The sequence below is a fragment of the Zonotrichia leucophrys genome, chromosome 3 (assembly GCF_028769735.1).
Source record: "Zonotrichia leucophrys gambelii isolate GWCS_2022_RI chromosome 3, RI_Zleu_2.0, whole genome shotgun sequence".
Taxonomy (NCBI): domain Eukaryota; kingdom Metazoa; phylum Chordata; class Aves; order Passeriformes; family Passerellidae; genus Zonotrichia; species Zonotrichia leucophrys.
In genome coordinates, this window is record NC_088172.1 from 62,095,314 (window position 1) to 62,114,380 (window position 19,067).

A 19,067-nucleotide genomic window follows, 5' to 3' on the forward strand; every position below is an offset into this window, starting at 1 on the left:
ACAGAAAACAAATGTTACTTGGGAGTTCTGCTCCATTATAATGGAATGAGAAAATGTGCTGAGGGCAGGTAGGAGAAAACATACACCCCTCAAGAGGGAACAGCCGTCTTACTGGGGAAAAAATTGATGACACTGGTGATCCTATCAACGGGTTATCATGGCTGACAAAATTTTCAGTTGAAGATGTTAACTGGCACTTTTAAATGCTGCTGGACCATACAGCTTTTATAGGGAGAAGCATATAAAAATTGATCTATGAAGCTGAATTGTGTTGTTCTGACGTACTAGCCCTAACAAGGTGAGTCTAAGCAGCCCCTTTCCCACAGCAGTTCCATTCCTCATGGCCGGCTCTTACATCATCCTTCTGGTTTTTGGTGTGGGAGCAGGACAGGCACTGTGGGCTCTCACCCCAAACCCCAGTGCTGTTTGGGCTTTGCTGTTTGAGGCACAGTGCTACAGGCTGGGGACAGAGTGGCTGGGAAGGGGCCCAATGGAAAAGGATGTGGAGGTGCTGGTCAGCACCCAGCTGAACATGAGGCAGCTGTAGAAGGCCGATGGCATCCTGGCCTGAATAGCAACAGTGGGGCCAGCAAGGCCAGGGCAGTGACTGTGCTGTGCACAGCACTGGTGAGGCTGCACCCTCAGTATTCTGTGCTGTTTTGGGCCCCTCCGTTCAGGAAGGATGCTGAGGTGCTGGAGCATGTCCAGAGAAGGGAAATTAACGTGGTGAAAGGAACTCCGGTCCTGTGAAGAGTGGCTGCAGGGGCTGGGGATGTTCAGCCCGGAGAACAGGAAACTCGGGAGACATTAGTGTTCTCCACACCGGGAAGGAGGCCTTAGCCAGGCGGGGCCGGTCTCTTCGTCCAGGTCACAACTCACAGGATGGGAGGGAATGGCCTCAAGCCGTACCAGGGGAGGTTAAGTCTCGGCAGTAGGAGGAATTTCTTCACGTAAACGGTGGTTAAACTTTGGAATGGACTGCTCAGGGACGTGCTGGAGTCACTGTTCCTGGATGTGTTTAAGGGAAGACTGGATATGGCACTGATAGCCACGGTCTAGTTGAGAGAGTGGTGTTCGATCAGAGGTTGGACTAGATGATCTCAGAGGTCTTTTCCAGCCTAACTGATTTTGTTTCTGAAGTCCGTGATTTCGTTTGAGAATGCCTGGATGACCGCTCGATCCCCAGCGCCGGCTGGAGCCGGGCCCGGAGGCGGCTGCAGCGGGAACCCGGAGGGGCCGAGGCAGGCGGAGCGTGAGGGCGGCGGCACCGGGGCCGCGACCGCCCCGCCCCGCTCCGCCATGTGCCCCGGCCGGGCTGCCCGCGGCCTCCGCGCCCGCACGGCGAGGGAGGGAGGGAGGGAGGGACGGCGAGAGGGAAGGAAGGAGGGAGGGAGGGAGTGCCCGGGAGCCCGGGCGGGAGAAAGTGCCGGGAGGGGCGCAGGGCGGGCCGGGCTTTCCGCGCGGGGCTTCCTTGTCGGCGCTGGTGTCCTGGGAATCCCTCGGCCGCTCCGCCCGGCATCCCGGTGCTCCCGTGGGCTGCTGCGGGTAGGCAAGGACCGGCGGCGAGCCGGAGTTTCCCGGTTATCCGCAGGAGGCGGCGCCGGGCTTTGGGCTCCGTTGTCGGCGGCACCGGCGGGAGCATCCTCGGGAGAGCCCGCCCCGAGCCAGGTATCCCGCGGGCGGGGAGGGGGTCCCTGCCGGCTGCTCCTTCCTCCTTCTCTCTGCCTGGGGCGAAGGCTGAAGGAAGCGGCCGCTTTCCCTGCTGGCTGGTGCCCTGCCGAGGAGCAGCTCCCGCTGCCCGGCTGCTGCTGGCGGCAAGCGCTGATGTGCGCTGCTGTGGCTGCTGCACAGCAGAGCCATTAGGGCAGTGCAGCCAGACAGAAAACTCGGAATCACAACTTAAAAACGCTGCTGCCCTGCAGGTAATGCAGTGCCGAGCTTCCCGGAGAAGCTCTCCCCGCATTGTCGGATGTAATTCTTATCAAATGCCTTTTAAGCGGGGTTTAAAAGGAATAATCAAAATTTCCTGTGTATTTCTTTGAAAGCTCATAGCTATCTTTCAAAATTAGCTAAAGAGGTAAAACAGTAGCCAGGGAAAATCTTTCTGCCTCAGACTTACGAAATCTCTGATGGTTTGCTGGGCTATATGTTCACATAACCTGTATGCTGATGATAAATAATATTGCACAAAAAGATTGTCCTTTGGAAATATCACATTAGTTCAGCCATTGTTTCCTTTGATTTTTTTAAAGTTGAGAAGCAAGATTATAATTTTGAGTTAAAATTTGGTTATGATGGCAAGAAATTTTGGAACTTGACAATTGGACTGGATATAGCACTGGATATGTTAGACGAGAACTAAGCTGCTGGAGTTTTGCTGATTTGCAGTTACATGAGGAGAAGTTATTTTCAAAGTCAGCATGTTTGTGGTATGAAAATTGCATTCTTTCCTTATTGTGAACAATAGTTCTTACTTTTAATCTAATAATTTCTGCTTGTACTACTAAGCTTCTCCTTAGGAGATGGAGTGAAAAGCTGCAGTAATTTTCTTGTATTTCTTTGTGCAGCCATGAGATAGAAAAAGAAAAGGATTCCTTACCGTGCCTCTCTTTACAGAGCTACATCAGTTGCTGTAAATCTTAGAGAGAACTGAGGTCGCAGGGGAAGTTGGGTTTCTTTCCATTTCTTTTTCTTTGTTTTTTTTTTTCTTTTAATTTCTTTAGTGTACCAGTTTGGCATCGAACAGCTGTGAGGCTGTAAATTTTGCTGTGTATGTTCCTGCAAATGGATAATTAAATGTGGCGATCTTTCCTCCATTTAGGATGTGATTTGCAGGTCATTATCCAGGGATGATTCCCGTTAATGTCACTGGGACTTAGCTGAATGATTGATTGAGTTAACTTCCCTATTGGGCTGTGTGGTCCACAAAGTGCAGCGCTTGTGTGGGAGGTGTTCTTCGGAGTTGTCAACCCCAGGTTTTCTAATCTAGCAATTTCAGGTCCATGACTTTAGGTCATTTAGGCAGCAATTTGGTTTAGGACTTTTCAGATTGAGTTCCAGAGGTCTTTTATGGTATGGCATTGTAAGATTGTACTTGGAGCTGGAGGAGGGGGAAATGCAGCTTTTCATCCCTGTTTCTTGTAGAAATCCATCCTTGAGCTTGAAAAGTCAATTTTGCTTCTATGTTACTCAAGTTTTTAGACTTTTTCTGCATTTTGCTAACAAGAATTTGTAATGTTTAGTAAGCAAAGCTTGCACTCCGTACCCCAATGCAGCATCAAGCTATACCTGCAAATCTTTATGCAGCTTTGTGCATTATAATAAGATAAATTTGCCTTTGAAGTGCTGTTAGGTACAATCATTCATTGTAAAACAAAAAAGGAAAAGCTGCTCTTCACAAGCATTTTTAGGAGCCTGGGAAATGAAGAACTTCGGCACACATGAGTTGCGTGCACCCAGAAAAAGGATGAGGTAAGGTAAACAAAATGAAACAAAGTACCAGAAAATGCAGCTGGCTGGGAGGCTGTCGCTGTGCAGCTCTCAGGAGTGATGCTTTAGGAAGGGGCTGTCTGCTGTGGGGTGCAGTCAGCAGAACCTGTTTGGCTAAAAAAAGCCGTGTAGCCGCTGTCACTGCTCTTCGTTAGCCCGGCCAGTGTTCCCCTAAAAGAAAGGAATCAATAGAGACCAGGTCAGTGAACTGGTGTGCTGCACAAAACCACTCTGGCTGAATGAGCTCCTGTACAATGCAGGCGTGCTGGCTGCAGCAGTGACATGCAGGCTGCGTGCAGGCTGCTCCTCAGCACAGTTCCTGTAACTACAGTGATTAGCAGGGCCTGCGTGTGTGCCTGCACTGATCCAACCTGAAACAGCCAGGAATGAGCAGCAGCAAACCCAGCGCAGAATTTCTGGTTCCAGGGGTTTTAGGTGATTCAAATGATGGGGAGAAGCTGCTCCTTTTAAACATCAGAAGCAGTGTGGTCAGCAGGGGAAGGAAGGGGGGTGATTCTGCCCCTCCCTCTGCTCACAGTGCACCCAGCTCTGGGGTCCCCAGCACGGCAGGGACATTGACCTGCTGGAGCCAGTCCAGGAGAGGGACACCAGGATATCTGGGGCTGGAGCACCTCTCGTATGAGGAATATCTGAAACAGTTGGAATTGTTCATCCTAGGGAAGCAAAGGCTCCAGGGAGACCTTACTGCAGCCTTTCAGTAATAAAAAGAGGCTTAAAAGAAAAACTGAGGCAGAATTTTTAGCAGGGCCAGTTGTGAAAGGACGAAGGGTAATGGTTTTAAGCTAAAGAGGGCTGATTAAGAGCAGATGTAAGGAAAAAAACTTTACTGTGGGTGGTGAAACGCTGTGACAGGTTACCCAGAGAAGTGGTGGAATGTTCCCAATCCCTGGAAACATTCCAGGTCAGCTCAGATAGGGCCCTGAGCAACTTGTTACAGTAGAAGATGCTCCTGCTCATTGCCTTGCCTTGAACCAGGTGATGCTTAAAGGTGCCTTCCAACATAAGCCATTCCATGATCCTGCAGACTGCTCACCCAGGTACAGTATAAAGATAAATGTGCCCTCCTGTGGGGCTGAAGGCCTAGAGAATGCTTGGACAGTTTAAGAGGAGTCATCTTAAGAGAGAGGATCAGATCCATTTGTCAGGCTGCAGCCTCAGATGAAACACATCCTGCGAGAGGGTGTTGGAAGGGGAGGCTTCCTCATTCCAGGACATGGGTGTGTGGCAGATTCTCTCGTAATTAAAATCTCTGTTCTTTCCAGAGCTGTATTTCTAAGTAACAATTTCATTTCATTAAAGACTATTAAGCTTTGTGTTATTATCATAGGTCCTAAGGAGAGCAGAATCAAGTGTCATACCAAGTTTTGTCTGCAACAAGGATCATTATCACAGCCTGGTTTGAAAGTGGGTACAATTCTTATTGTCATCACACCATATGATGCACAGATATGTACAGTGTTTGCAGACAGTGAGAGAAGGTAGAGTTCTGTGTAGCTTGGTATGTGAGGAGTCAGTCTCACAAAGTTATGGGACCATACCTGTCTGTAGAAAATGAAATACTTAAAAGGATGCTAAACACTTCCAGAAATATAGTAGTTAAATATTTAAATGCATGTAAAGGCCAAGGTTGGAACAGGATTTGGAACAGAACAAATGTTTGTGCTTCAGAGTATAAACAAACCTCTTGCTGGGGATAAGTGGAAACTTTCTCCCGTGTCTGAAATGCCTAGTGCCAGACTTTTTTGTTTTAAAGTTCTTTCTTTTTTTTTTTTTAATGAAGTCTCATATTCTGGTTGTTTTTTGATACTGTGAAATGCTTTACTAGTCAAGATATATGTTTTCTTTTTTTAAATTTTCCTATTTGGTGTTCCAGAATATAGGTAAGGATATATTATCTTTGTGGCATTGCTTTAGAAACATGGTTTGAATTTTTAGAAGCATTTTTATGCCTAATAAATGCCTAATAATTTCAAATGCCTAATAATTTCAAAATTCTACTATGGACTTAATCCTTATTCTGTAAATGCTTAAACACTGGCTGGAAGTGCTATGAACACTGTTCTTGCCAACATTGTTGTAGCTAGTGACAGTTCAAATTGTCTTACTCTAATGTTTATAGCTTTTACAGTATGAGTGAGTGAATTGGCAGAAAAGTGTGGGAGATCTGGAATTCTCTGGACTCTTCAGGGAGTTGCAGTTGCTCAATTCAGTTTAATTTAAATTTTTGTGGCAAATGTAGAAAGGCCTCTGACTTGATTTAGCTTTGACATTTTTGACTTTGGGATCACTAGTAAGGTAGATGCGGAGATGATAGAATTTAAATTATTCATTCTTGTGGGGGTATAATTTTGTAAACAAAGCTAAATGTGTTTATTCTAATTTTTATGGAGAGCTTGATACTTAAAAGTGAGGGGGTTGAGTCAAACAAAAAGTCCAGAGATGAGCTGTAATTCAGAGCCTTCTCCTTTTGTGAATGTCTTGTACCATTTCTGCTGTTTGACTTTCCACTGCAAGTCAAAACACATCTCAGAATGGATTGGAGGCTGTGGCTTGGTTGTGGATTTTCGTACAGTACATGGCATTTTATGCAAAGCCAGTTCCTCCACATGTGTTCAGTCCTGTGCCTTGTAAGGAGTATGAGTTTAAAAACTGTAAACAAAGATGAAGACAAAGAACCTGCTGTGTTCTGACATGATTTTATTTCATCAGAGCACACAAGGGGGAAACTTGTTCCATTGAAATAACACATGTATATGCAGAAAACCTGTTCTTTGCCTTGATATATGCTAAAGCTCTTGTTTATTTTGTTTTGTTTTGATATATTTTAAAGTAGCATTTCCCTGCCTTGACTTATACTAGACCTGAAAGAAAAAGATTCTATTGTTTCTCCAAATTAGTGTTGAACATGGCTCACCATGGCATTTATATTACACCATCTATTTTACAGCACGGGTTACTGATTTTTAGAAACAATTTGTTTCATACCAGGCTGTGAGAAGAAACAGCTGTCTTTGTCTTGTCTCTGAGCATTTGTGTTGTGCAAAATCAAAGCAGTTAAAAAATTATTCCTCCATTCTTTCTGTACTATGGGTTGTGTACTTCCCTTGACTCTAACAGGGGCATTCACTGTACATACAGATGTATTGTAAGAGCATTTCTTAATAGGCATAAGTGCCCTACTTTATTTCCTGTTTGTATCTCACACCCCAGTGGCTGGATCAGGTAAGCTATCAGGTTCAAGAAGGGAAGTTTGTGTGGTTCTAGGTGTCCAGAAATAGGCTGGAAGTATTCATTTTGAAGGGCCTGAGCCTAAAAGTGCTTTGGCAGCAGTGCAAAATGTCTCCTTGTGTGTGTGTTTTTCTCCTGTGTCCCATCTGCCTCTCACGCTCTGTGTCCTTTGCATTTTGCTGAACTTCGTGTTGGTTGCTGAGGCTTGGTGCCAGACTCATGTGGCTGCAGGTGGCCCTTGTGCTAAGGACTGCAGGGGAGTGTTGCCTGGTGGAAACCTCAGCATCCATCTTGCTATCTAGTACAGCTAGTCTGGGACCTGTCTAGGTCACCTGTATCCCAGCATCTTTCCATGTGCCTTAGTCCAGCCTCCAGTGACTTCAAACAGTGACTGTTCCATGTGCTGGGCCAGCGCTGCAAAGAGGTGGCAGCACAAGGGGGTGTGACCTGCAGACCCCTCTGGCACAGATATTGTAATTTGGGGTCTGAATGGGGATGTCTTGACTCATTGGTAACAGTGCTGAGGACTGCTGGATATTGAGCTGATTTAATCCCTCAGGGAGGAGCAATGCCACAGAACCAAAGGCTGCCATACCTTACCTGGATGTCCCCTCCCAAGAGCTGCAGATCTCTTAAAAAGTAAAGCATCCTGTACTGGGTTTAGTCATCTTTAGACTTTGCTGGGCTGTCTAAGCAAAAGGTTGGACACCTCTGCATTATTTCTTCTTAATCTGTTCCTTCATTTCTAAACTTCTTTTATTGATAGTCAGAATTCTGACTCATTCTCTGTCTTAGAATTTCTCTCTGATGCACACATTTCTGAGCTTGTTTTGATGTTCCTGGGTGTAACTGGGGCGTGGAGCCAAACTGTGCAAAGTCTGTTTGTGAACAGCTGCTCTGCGTTGGCAACGTGAACCAGGGCAACCATTTTCACGCTGAAGTCATGGTCGTGTGCTCTGCATTTGTGTGTCATTTGCAGGGTTCAGGCAGAATGCTGATGATCAAGGATGCAAATATGCAATGCAATAAAGTGCCATGGAGCAAGAGAAGAGAAATAAATGGTGTCTGCTTTGTATTCGTGACCAACAGCCTGGCAGTGTTGGTGTGGTGGGCAAGGGCTGGTTAGAGTTCAGACAGCTGTCCTCTCTGTGGTTGCTGCATTTGCTACCTGTTCTTTAAATGGTCTCAACTTCATCTCTTCCAGGAAAAACAAAATGAAGGAACTGGTGTCAAACAGTACAACCAGTATTTCTCAAGCCAGGAAAGCTGTGGAGCAATTAAAAATGGAAGCATACATGGATAGAATAAAGGTAAACTTAGACTTATTGTTGATATTTTGAATTCACTGACTAGTCTGTGCTACAGCATGCCCTTAATAATGCAGAAATCCAGAATCTGTGTTGAATATTCAGTACTGCAAGTGAGTTACATACCAACTCTAGTGGGTTCTAGTGTAGAGATTTCCAAAGGCTGGCTTCATGTCTGCTTCTGTGTGTCTGTCATGTTTGTCAAAAGTGGTATTTTGTGAAATAATTAAAATAGCTGGTGGGTGCACAGGTGCTCTTCTTTGTCACCTGTAGTTGAATTTAAGTGCAGCTCTGGTTTATTGGTTTTTCTCCTTTAAGATTTGGAATAAGTCTTTAAGATACTGCAAAATTTTTGGATAATGATGAGACAAGCTGAATTGCTTTGCTTTGTTTTGTTTTAGTGCAGACGCCATTGCACAAAAAAGTGTATGATTGCAGTGTGCAGTTATGATTCTTCACACTTGATAACATGTTGTATGTGAAGATTTGGTTCCATCATGCCTCTTGTGGATTGAATATTATCATTAAAGGTGCTATTAAACAGAGCATTTCAGGTTTTTTAACCAAAAACTCCTGTGGATTATTCTTGCATGTCATTCTGCTTTCCACTAGGCTAAAACTTTGTGAAATGTCAAGGACCTGAAGCTAACAATGCCATAGAACTTTTTAAGAAAGCAATGCTCATTTATTTTGTTCTCTTCCTCTGAAAATAGGGAATAATTAATTTGATAAAAAATCTAGTCTCTACAAGGAAGAAGTTTTTAGTCTTTCCATCTTTAAAAAGTAATGCATTGAAATTACCCAGTTCTCTACAAACAACTGTAACTGAGTTGTTACCAACTGTAACTGACATTATTAAGACAGCAGGACAATTTTAAAATGTTGTACATTGAAATCTTCACGTAGTCTTAACTCAGTCTGTTTGTCCATCCATTCTGAGTGCTGTGGGGACAGTAGTATATAGTTATGATTTTTAAAATAGTCTCAGATCACAGACTCACCAGCTGGAGAAGTAATATTTATAATTCAGAAATGTCAGTGCAATCCACATGAGTGGTCAATGTTGCTCGTATGATAAAAGACATTCAGTCACTGTGTTTTGTGGCAGTTTTTAATGATGTCTTGTAAGACCACTGAATTTGCAAAAGTGCTTTCTCTGTTTCATAGCGTGGCACAAATTCATCACATAACCTGTTCACAGGGACAGGTTTTGCTTCCTGCAGTAAAAGAAGGTCTGCCTTGGTTAGTCCCAGCTCAGGTCATGCTGCAGCTGCATGAACAGAACTGACAAGGGTGGGTGTGGGTGGCAGAGGAAAGGGTTGGAAAGATCAAAATCAAAGTTGTTTGGCATTTGAAATTGTCCCACTTTACTGGCATTTGAAATTGTTGATTCTTAGTAGATTGCCTTAAATTTGCTTCTGTATATGCAGTGGTAACTGTCACGTCCCACATCATTAGGTCAGCTTTGCAAATAGCTCCATTAGTTAGGTGCATAACATTCTTAATTACATGTGCAAGAAAGGCATAGCTGCAAGAAAGACACAGGTTATTTTTACAGTCAGTTTAATTAAAATGAACACAGTTATTACAAATGTGGCAGACCAAAAAAACAGGTAGCTTGAAAGTGCAATTATTTCACTTTTTGAAATAGCCTGGGACCAAAAACACACCAAAGAAAATTTGGCATGTTTCAGAATGATGAGGGCTCCTACACTAACATAATACAAATATAACTTTTCAAATTGCCCTAATTTCTAGAATTTCTCTGAACAAGCATGTGAGGGATTTTGAGAAGCTGTTGATGGGCTTTTTATTCCTTCAAAATCTGCTTGGCTTTTTAATCTTCAATCAGTTAAGTGTGTATTTCAGCACAGTCAAATTTTATCAAGGGACTTTCCAGTGGTTTCAACAGGAGATTTTAAGTTCTCAGATCATTACTGTAAAGGTAGATAAATGAACTTACTTCCTTTTTTCTTAGTGTTTTGCATCTGATTAAACTAGTTAGACATTTAACAAAATACCAGGGCTTTCCAAATAATTTAGTTAAACCCTCTTTTGCAAACAGCTATAGCCAAGTTGTTATTGCCACAATAGGCAAGACCACACTGCTAACATGGAAGAGGTGTCTGTGTTACTGACTGGGAAAATGAGAAGCTCCAGTTTATTTTTCTACTAGAGAGGCACTTTGTTTTCAATGCACAGTAGCTGCCGTAACCAGCAAGAGTTGGGTCTACACAATTGAAATGCTGTAGTTAAAAGTATGTTGATAGATGCTGACTCCCCACTGTGTTCTGGATTTTTCAACTAATTTAAGAAGTCCTATTACGTCCTCTAGCCAGTCAGAGCAGCAAAGAAGGGCTGTGTTCTGAGGTTCCACAAAGACAGCTCGCTGCTGAGGTGTGAAAGCAGCAGGACACTCGAAAGAGGAGGATGGAGTTATTGGTGTACTGATCAGCAGCTGGAAGGAGGATTATCGTGGGTTTTTGTAAACCATAGAAATGCCAGAAGGATTATAATTGAACCTGTCTTACCTGGCAAAGGAACAGCTAGAGTTACAAAGGAGAAGTAGGAAGCTGGAAACACAGATTCCAAGCTAGGAAACACCAAAGTAAATCAGGTGAACAGTGGCCTCGTGTCTAATAGAATAATGTGTCTTCTAATGATGCTAGCAGTAAAATTGAGAAAGCAAAGTTACTATTGGTGCTTATCAGAGCTGTCCTCAGAATAAAGCACTACTTAATCTTTTCTTTGCAAGCAGTGCTCTGACATTTAAGACCCTTGGCATATCAGTTATCATTCCATTTTCTTTTTCCTAAGGAAGATAGGAAGTATTCCTAACTGGTCCTGAATAGTGTTGGGAGATGAACAGTGAGAATGCCAATAAATGTGTGTGAGTGTCTTTGTTTTAGATGTAAAGGATAAGCAAAGTGGGTGTTGTAGCAAGGATGGTAATTAGTCACAATCCATGACAAGGCAGAAGACATTGTAATTGCAGCATTTTGCCCTGTCACTGAAGCTTATAATTATTAGTGCAGCCACCAGGATGTACTAACTCTGGCAGCTTTTATCACCTCTGCTATTCTGAAATATAATGGTAAAATTTCACAGTCCTCCTGAGACTAATTCTTTAAAGCATCAGGGTTGAGTGATTTGTTGGATTTTTTTCCCTGTTGTTAATTTGATAACCAGATGTGGTTTTTTGTGAGAGTAAAAGTAATTCTACAAAATGTGAGATCAGTGTGATACATATATATTCAATCTTTTAATCCATACACCTTAAAGGATTTTTTAAAAATGAGATGTTAACTTTTTGATAGAATTCATCAATCAAACTGGAGTCTGATTTTTTCTCTTTAGCCACTTTTGCAATATGTATAAATTACTCTGAATTTGCAGACCAAGCCGTATTGCGTAGGAAAGCTGACATGATAAATGTGTTCGCTTCATTTGAATATTCAAATCCCATGCATTTATTTTAATTCTTAGGAAAAGCTATTTTGAAGCTGTCCAGCAACACTGAGCTACAAATAACCCTGAAGGCGAGTAACAGCTAGGATGGATTGGGCTGCATTTCCATCCTTCCATGGCACGGTGGGACAATCACACCTCAGTGTGCACAGCACAGCCCCGGCCGTGGGGCACCTCTGTGCCAAAGCAGCATCCCTGCTGGAGCCTTGTGCCGTGCTCAGGGCACAGGCCTTCCTGCTCTTCCCAACAATGACTCTGACAAGGAAACTTGCTGCAGGCAATATTGTATTTTGCTCTTTTTTGGGCCACAGGTCTGGCCCTGCCAACGCCGCTCACAGCTGCAGGAACTCCTGTTTTCATTGCTCCTGGACTGTGATCAGCTCATTTAACTCCCTGTTGTGAATGGTCATTATTCCACTGTGCAGGCCTAAGCTACTCTACTTTTAGTGAAGAAATGGTTATAATTCACTTTTTTTATGACTGCTGTAATCCCAGTGGGAGGAATTTTCCTCTCAAAACCTTTTATTTGTTTAAACGATGAAAATACATGGTCTAGTGCAGGTTTAGTTTGTGACAAAGATCATGTTCCTCAGTTTCAGGTTGGTTTTTAAATAAAATTTACTATGGTTTGCTTAAAAGCAAACTAGAATGTGACTTAAACAGTATGACATTGAAGGAAGGGTTTCTCTTCACAGAAAGGGGTGATGGGGCATTGGAGTGGGGTGCCCAGGGAGGTGGTGGAGTTGTTATCCCTGGAGTTCCAAAGTGCCATGGTCTAGTTCACAAGGTGGTGTTAGGTCAAAGGCTGGACTTGATCATTTCCAAGGTCTTTTCCAACCAGATGATTCTGTGAATGTGTTACTCTGCTTCACAACATTCTTACCAGCATTACAGGACAAGTTAGATACATAAATGTATGCTGAGCTTTGACTAGTGAAACATCCTTTTTTTTGGTTATATCATATCAAAGCACAGTAATATGTACAGAAACAGGAAATTATATTATTGGGTTTCTCCCTCCCAAGAATGTGGTCTGAAATCATACTTCTCTTCCATTGAATGAAAAACAATATACTTGGGCTGATGTCGCTTATCCATGCATGAAACTAACAAGATCATTACAGGAAAATCATTACAATCCTTTGTACTTTGAGGTCTGTAACTTTCAACATATTGAAACATTTTTGTTTTATCTCCTCCTTTCTTGAGAAGCAGTGGTCCTTGTGAATCTCTCTCTGATTTTTTCATTTTTCTGTTTCATCTGTGCCCAGCAGCCTTCTGTTCATATGTAGTGTCTCTGCCACCCTTTTGTCTTACAGGCCAATTCAAAGAGAAACTAATTTTAAATAAGGTTAACACTCTTATTTCCTCCATTAGGGGAATAGTCTATACTGGGGTGCCAACCACAGGTTCTCCATAGGTTTAAGCATTCTACAAAGACATACAGAAATTAAAAATAAAGAAATAAAGTCTGTAACCGTCTTCAGAAGTTCATTTAAATTTCATGCAAATTCTGATTCAATACCCATTGACTTCATAGATCTGATCTGAAGCCTACAATAGCTGGGTTCATGTCAAAGCAAGCAGGGCGTGGGGAAGCTTAAAGCAAACATTGGGGACACACCTGCTAGAAAAATACCAGAAATGGGATTTGTTTCTTCTGTTCACTCTAGTTGTGCAAACATGCTGACCCTGGTGTTTGATGGGGGATAAGCTGTCACGGTGCTCAGAGAAAAGACTTCTTTGTAAAGACTCCAGAATTCATTTTCTCAACTATCAGAATATTGAGAACCCAATAATTCACCAAAGCAAAGAGACACAGATAGCTGTGAATATCTTACTGACTGATCAGAACAAAAAAAATTGTATATACCTTCTAAATTCTTGAAAAAATAAATGAGTCACTATTGGCCTACTGCCACCAATATTCTTATGGCACGAAGCTGCAAAAATTACTAGGTTTAATATTTCATTTTTCATTTACTGCAAAATAGCTTGCATTGCAAATATTCAACACACTGCTACATTTTTGTATGTATTTGTATTTTTATAGACTTTTCAGTAAGTATAAACCCATGTTCTGAATTTGGAGACTTGAGAATTATTTATTTTAGAAGTATAAAAGTGTTAAGTTAAAAAATTTTAAGGTAGTTCTCAAATTTAAATGAATGCTGTGAATAAAGGACTACTTACAGTAATTTACTAAGCAGAAGACATTAGTCTTGCCTCATTGAAAAGAGCAATATTTAACTTAAATGAGAGCTATGACACATGATGTTCAAGTTTTGTTCCTGATTTATTATTTCTTTTTAATCCCATGGTCATGTGCTTAAAGAACTTTTTAATTTGCAGCCGGAGGAGCAGAGGGTAGAGAGAGTGTGTGTGGAAAACCTTTAAACCAATGAATGAGAGTAAGAGCTGAAGCAGGTTTCTCTACAGAAACAGACACTTCAAGGAGGATCCTTATTGCTTATGGGTTGTTATCATATAAATGCTTTAATACTGTGTGCTCCTGACCTCCTGATGCAGAGGAGCAGCTCGACATGGATGATATCAATCAATACCACCTATGTCACTATGTCAGATAAAATGTGTGTAAGGATTACTAGGCCTGGGAAGAGCAAATTGAGAGATGTGTCTAATATTTAAAGGATAAAGCAATCTACTCCCTGTTTTATGATAGCTTCCATTATCATTTTTTCTATGAAAAATATTTCTGCAATTCAGATTGGTTCAGAATTAAGTGTTACAGTAGTTCTCTCTTCTCTTCTATTAGGTATCCAAGGCTGCAGCAGATTTATTGGCATATTGTGATGCACACATTGGAGAAGATCCCCTTATTATTCCTGTACCTGCATCTGAAAACCCTTTTAGGGAGAAGAAACTCTTTTGTACTATCCTTTGAGTCAGTTTTCAATTAAAAATGTCATCTGCTAAAACTTGGTATCAGTGTTGCATGCTTTTAGCATTTTTTTCCTCAGATGTCAACACTTACCCCATAACTACAATATTTTTGGAAGGTAGTGCAATTTTGGCTAAAAACCCTCCTAAAATTAAAAAAAATTTAAAAAATAAAAATTCAGGGTAATGCTTATCTTTCAGAGCAATGTACAAGTTTAATTTCACTACTTCATAAATATTCTTTTCGTCTTAGTGAAAATACCAAGTACAGTATCAAATTGTGGATATCTTTGCCAGTAATAGATTTTTCTGGGATCTAAATGAGTCATATCAATTCTTGAAGCTATTTTTAACATTCTTATTTTCTTTGGAAGGAGAATTCAATTCAATTGCCTTTACAAATTTCTATCTAAAGAGAGTAGTGTGACCTTTTCCTCAAGTAGCACTATTTAGGAAAAAGTCCCAGTGATTTACAATGTTTACAGTCATTGGTCTTATACAGTAAGTGGTGTCTATAAATATGTTTTCTGAAGACTGTTTTTTCTTGACTACAAAAACAATCCTAGTAAAGTGCCATTGTAGCTATGAGCAGAATGAAGATGTATAGTTACACATCAGGATTGCATCAATAAAAATGTAGAAAAATGTGGTTGCTTGTATCTTATTTTGAATGATAATGATTTAAATTATTTAGAAAGTAAACTGAACTGTGAAGTAAGTGTTCCTGAGAGTTTTAGTGGGAGGGGTAAAACTGCCCTGAACAGCACAGGGAGGGGGAATTACATTTTCTGAGCAGCCCTCTACATGCTTTTGCCTGTGAGAGTAGGACTTTATGGGGATGTAGAGTAATGGTAAATAAATGTTGTTCTAGGATATGCAGCGAGAACACTGTGCTGTTGACAGCCACTATGTTTGTACATTTTGTGGCCACAGATTATTTAAGTTGTCAGCAAGTAATTTGTGGAGGTTCTGGGATTTTTTTTTTGTTTCAATTTTAAAGTGCAGTGAGAGGAAAAGAATGAGATGTGAAATAAGACTGCCTTCTTCATGAAGTAAAATTAAGCTCCTACAAGGCACCTGATGGAAGCAACTGTTACTTTAGAGACTTTTTGTTGTTGTTGTTCTTCTCCTTACTAAAAAATGAAAGCTCTTTTTCAATCTGATGCATTAGGACAGTTGTCTCAGTGCAGTACCTGATATGTTCAGTGTGGCAGCCAGCCCCATAAGGCAGGAGACCATTTTGCTGGAGAACTGCACCAGTCTGAGCTGAGACTCTGAACAGCCACCCATAAGAGATCGAGCTTCCTCCCTTCCTCTGCACAAACCTGTATTCCATCAACATCTTAAATACCTGCAAGGCAACAAACTAGCTGAGGAATTGAGGGCCTTGGGGTATTCTTAAATGCTGAATTTAGATGCTGAAAAGGGTGAACAAAGCCACGTGCATTTCCCCCAAAGTGCATGTACCTTCTCCAGCTTATTTTTAGCAATTTCCATCGATGTCTGTTGTACTGTTTTGTGCAGTGGAAATACAAGATGCCTGCATTTTACAGGTTTTGTTTTCTTTGCTGTTTGATTTGGATAATGGGCCTCACCCAGCTGTGTTCACTGCTAGTCTGGGCACACAGGACAGGGGGCTTTGGATGGTGCTTCTGCTGCTCATGTCTCACATACAAGGTTGTAAAAAACCCTACATACCCATATTCCTTTTAACCAGTAGGCTTTTGGGATGTCTTTCATTCAAATATTTGGGTTTTGAACTGGGCAGCTAGAGACATCAGTATCTTAGCAGCCTTGACGTCCCTATGCTGCAAATCATTCAAGTATCTTGAACAGGTCTTATTTTTGGTGCACCTATCCTTGGTTCCTATTTCAAAGTTTTCAGCTTAAGAATCCCATTCCTAATTTTTAACAAAACTATTTCTTAATGTACGGTGTGTTTTTATTTTGAGGGTAGAGAAATAGGGTCTAGCTAACTGAGTAGCTATTTTATTGACAGCAAAATAAAAAAAAAAAAACGGCTTTCTGAAAATACTTATTTAAAAAGAGCAACAAAATGCTTAATAAGGTTCTTTAGGGAATCCTTCCTACAGCGTACATGATTTGGTAACTGCTCTGATCACCATGGCAACATTTTCATTTGTCCTTCTGCATGTATGGTTTTAACTGGAGCAGCATGGGAGGAGAATATAGGGCATCCAGCTTTATTCTCAAAGGCTTTGTAACAGCTTGCATTTGTGGCTCATCATTAACATTCCCATCTAAAATAACAAAATTGCCACGGCTTGTTACAGTATTGCAAACAGCTTGCTTTCTGTTTCCAATTAGGGTTGGTGTCTGATATCCTGAGACTGAAACATTTCCGTGCTTTTGAGGGTCTCTGGTTCTACGAGATTCCTTTACAAAAATCCAGAATTATTATTCACAAAGGGAGAATGGTATTCTTTTGATCTTCGGGTTTTTTCTCCAAAATCTTTCTTCAAGGAGTTGTGAATGTGTTGGAGTTATGTTTGAAATAGATAGTTCCCATGTTTGTGGTTTCTTTCATCAATTCATAAATTTCATTGTGTTACAAAAAATAAAATGCATCTACTCAGGTGATTTCATGCTTCTAATTTATAAAAAAAGAAGTACATGGAATACCATAAAGTGCATATTTACATTAGCAGATGTCTATAGTGTGTTTGAAGAGGTTAAACTGTAGAAGCATAACTCCTTACTGGAACACAGAACATCTTTCTCTGATATCTTTGGGCCTTATTTACCAGTTCCTCAAATGAAGATATACTATTGGCAAATTAGTAATTTGAAGGGGAAGAGGGTGAGGTGAACTTGGAAGATCAGCACTTCAAATAAAATTGTAACACCTTGGGATTGCATACAAATATATTACTTTCCTTAAGAACACCATCAAAAAATTGACTGTCTGGAAGAGAATGGAATCATCTTGTTTACTTTTTTTTAATGCCAGCTTGATCCACAAATCAACATTTAAAGAATATATTTTCCTCCAATCCCAGGAAACCATAAGATGTCTTTGTCATTGTTATATTTTGTGCTGCTTTGACCTTTGAGGTGGTTTGGATAATCTGCTATTGATACTTGAGTTTCATGTTTAAACATCTTGCCTCAGCTTTACACAAAAATATCCAAATGATTTTGTACATTTTTCTAAATAATGAATACATATTATATCACGAACTATAGAATGATAGGAAAAAAAACCCTCTCCAAAACATGGATTTAGCTAAGAGAATGGTTTCTTGTAGGCTGAAGCAATGAGTTGATATTTTCATCAAATGGTCTAATTTGATTCCTACCAATTTTAATGAAAACAAAACCAGACCTGCTGCCATCCTAATGCTGTACTGCTCTCTCTCTGTTTCATCTCATATGCCATTAGCCTTATTTGTAGTTCAGGCCCAGAAAGTAATGGGTGCTCTCTCTTAACTGTGTCAGTTGGGGCTGTCATCTCACAGGGTGAGAACTCCAGAACAGAATTGGATTCAAGGGGGTTTTTGACATGTTATAAGTAATCCTTTCTTCATATCCCAACTCTTGCTGCTCTGATGAAATGAGAGTTCCCAATGGATTGGTGGTAAATTGAAATGTCTCAGTAGCACATGTGGGGCTGGCTGTTTTGCCTCCATGAGATTAGCCTCCTTGGCTTACTTTGAATTTAAGATGCCACCATTTCAACCTTAAAAACTATTTTCCTCCTCTCTATTATATACTAAATTCCCCTTCTTTGCTTCCCATATCATGTATTAAATTAGTAGCAGGGTGCTTGGCTGGTGCTGATAGGCAAATTTTTTAAGCTAACCCCTATGAAATTATGGCCAAAGGAGGAGAAAAATATGGAGGGAAGTTTAAACTAAGCTATTCTACATCACACCAAAGGTTAAAATAAATACAACCTTTGCTGTCAGTGGCACTTAGGTAAACAATTATTCATAAGGATGTTGTAATCAGGCATTTTTGCAGTGACTTACAACAGGATCAGCTCCAACAGAAGGAAAGAACACTTTGGGAACAACAGTCTGTAAAACTGCATATCAAAGCCTGAACTTCAATAAGGCAGTCATTTACCCAGCTGGATTTCTGATATCAAAGGAGTAATGAAGTATGTGCTTTGAGAGGACCTGATTATACAGTTTTTCCTATCTTCATTATATAGGGATAAAAATCTGTATACATAATTTTCCTAGAAAATGCCATAATTATGGCTATCCTTTGGGTCTGCATCAGAATATGGATTTGTTTCTTCTAGGAGACTAAAGAAAACTTGGGGGAGGAGTGGTTCCTAGGAAATACAGGCTTCTTTTACTGAAAACTAATACTTAAAGTCATTAGACTGACTTAAATAGTAATGTGTGAAAAATAGTGGGCAAATTTACCAGAATAAGTGTTACATAAAATTTTACAGGCACCTGCACACTTAATCTCTAGGTAAAAAAGGTACATTTGCATCTAATTGAATCCATCTTTATAGCAGTATTAAATTCAGTACAGCCATAAATACCAGAACTGGTATGGGAACAAATTTTCTGTCTGTTAGAGGAAGATGTGCATCTGAGTTTGTCAAGTACATTTACACCACTCACGCTTGTGAACAAACAAATGAGCAGCTCTACCCTAAAATTGGGTCTTTTC

At 40.9% G+C, this 19,067-nt stretch overlaps 1 protein-coding gene across 3 annotated transcripts; it reads left to right on the top strand.

Annotated features, from left to right (window-relative positions):
- Positions 1-1,359: 1,359 nt before the first annotated feature.
- Positions 1,360-15,063, top strand: GNG4 (G protein subunit gamma 4). Of its 3 annotated transcripts, none has more exons than XM_064706984.1 (3): positions 1,360-1,668; positions 7,943-8,048; positions 14,290-15,063. In XM_064706984.1, exons 2-3 carry the CDS (start codon positions 7,953-7,955, stop codon positions 14,416-14,418), a joined length of 225 nt encoding a protein of 74 aa, XP_064563054.1. In that variant the 5' UTR covers positions 1,360-1,668; positions 7,943-7,952; the 3' UTR covers positions 14,419-15,063. The 3 variants fall into 3 exon arrangements, with proteins under 3 accessions (XP_064563054.1, XP_064563055.1, XP_064563053.1); XM_064706985.1 differs by lacking the exon at positions 1,360-1,668 and adding an exon at positions 1,693-1,922; XM_064706983.1 differs by lacking the exon at positions 1,360-1,668 and adding an exon at positions 4,379-4,547.
- Positions 15,064-19,067: the final 4,004 nt, after the last annotated feature.

Bases quoted from the DNA above. Each gene is read 5' to 3' on its own strand.
- GNG4 (XM_064706983.1), top strand. From the start codon at position 4,489: ATGCTTAAAGGTGCCTTCCAACATAAGCCATTCCATGATCCTGCAGAC. The intron at 4,548-7,942 runs GTACAGTATAAA...CATCTCTTCCAG, and splicing joins CCTGCAGACTGCTCACCCAG to GAAAAACAAAATGAAGGAAC. The intron at 8,049-14,289 runs GTAAACTTAGAC...CTCTTCTATTAG, and splicing joins CATACATGGATAGAATAAAG to GTATCCAAGGCTGCAGCAGA.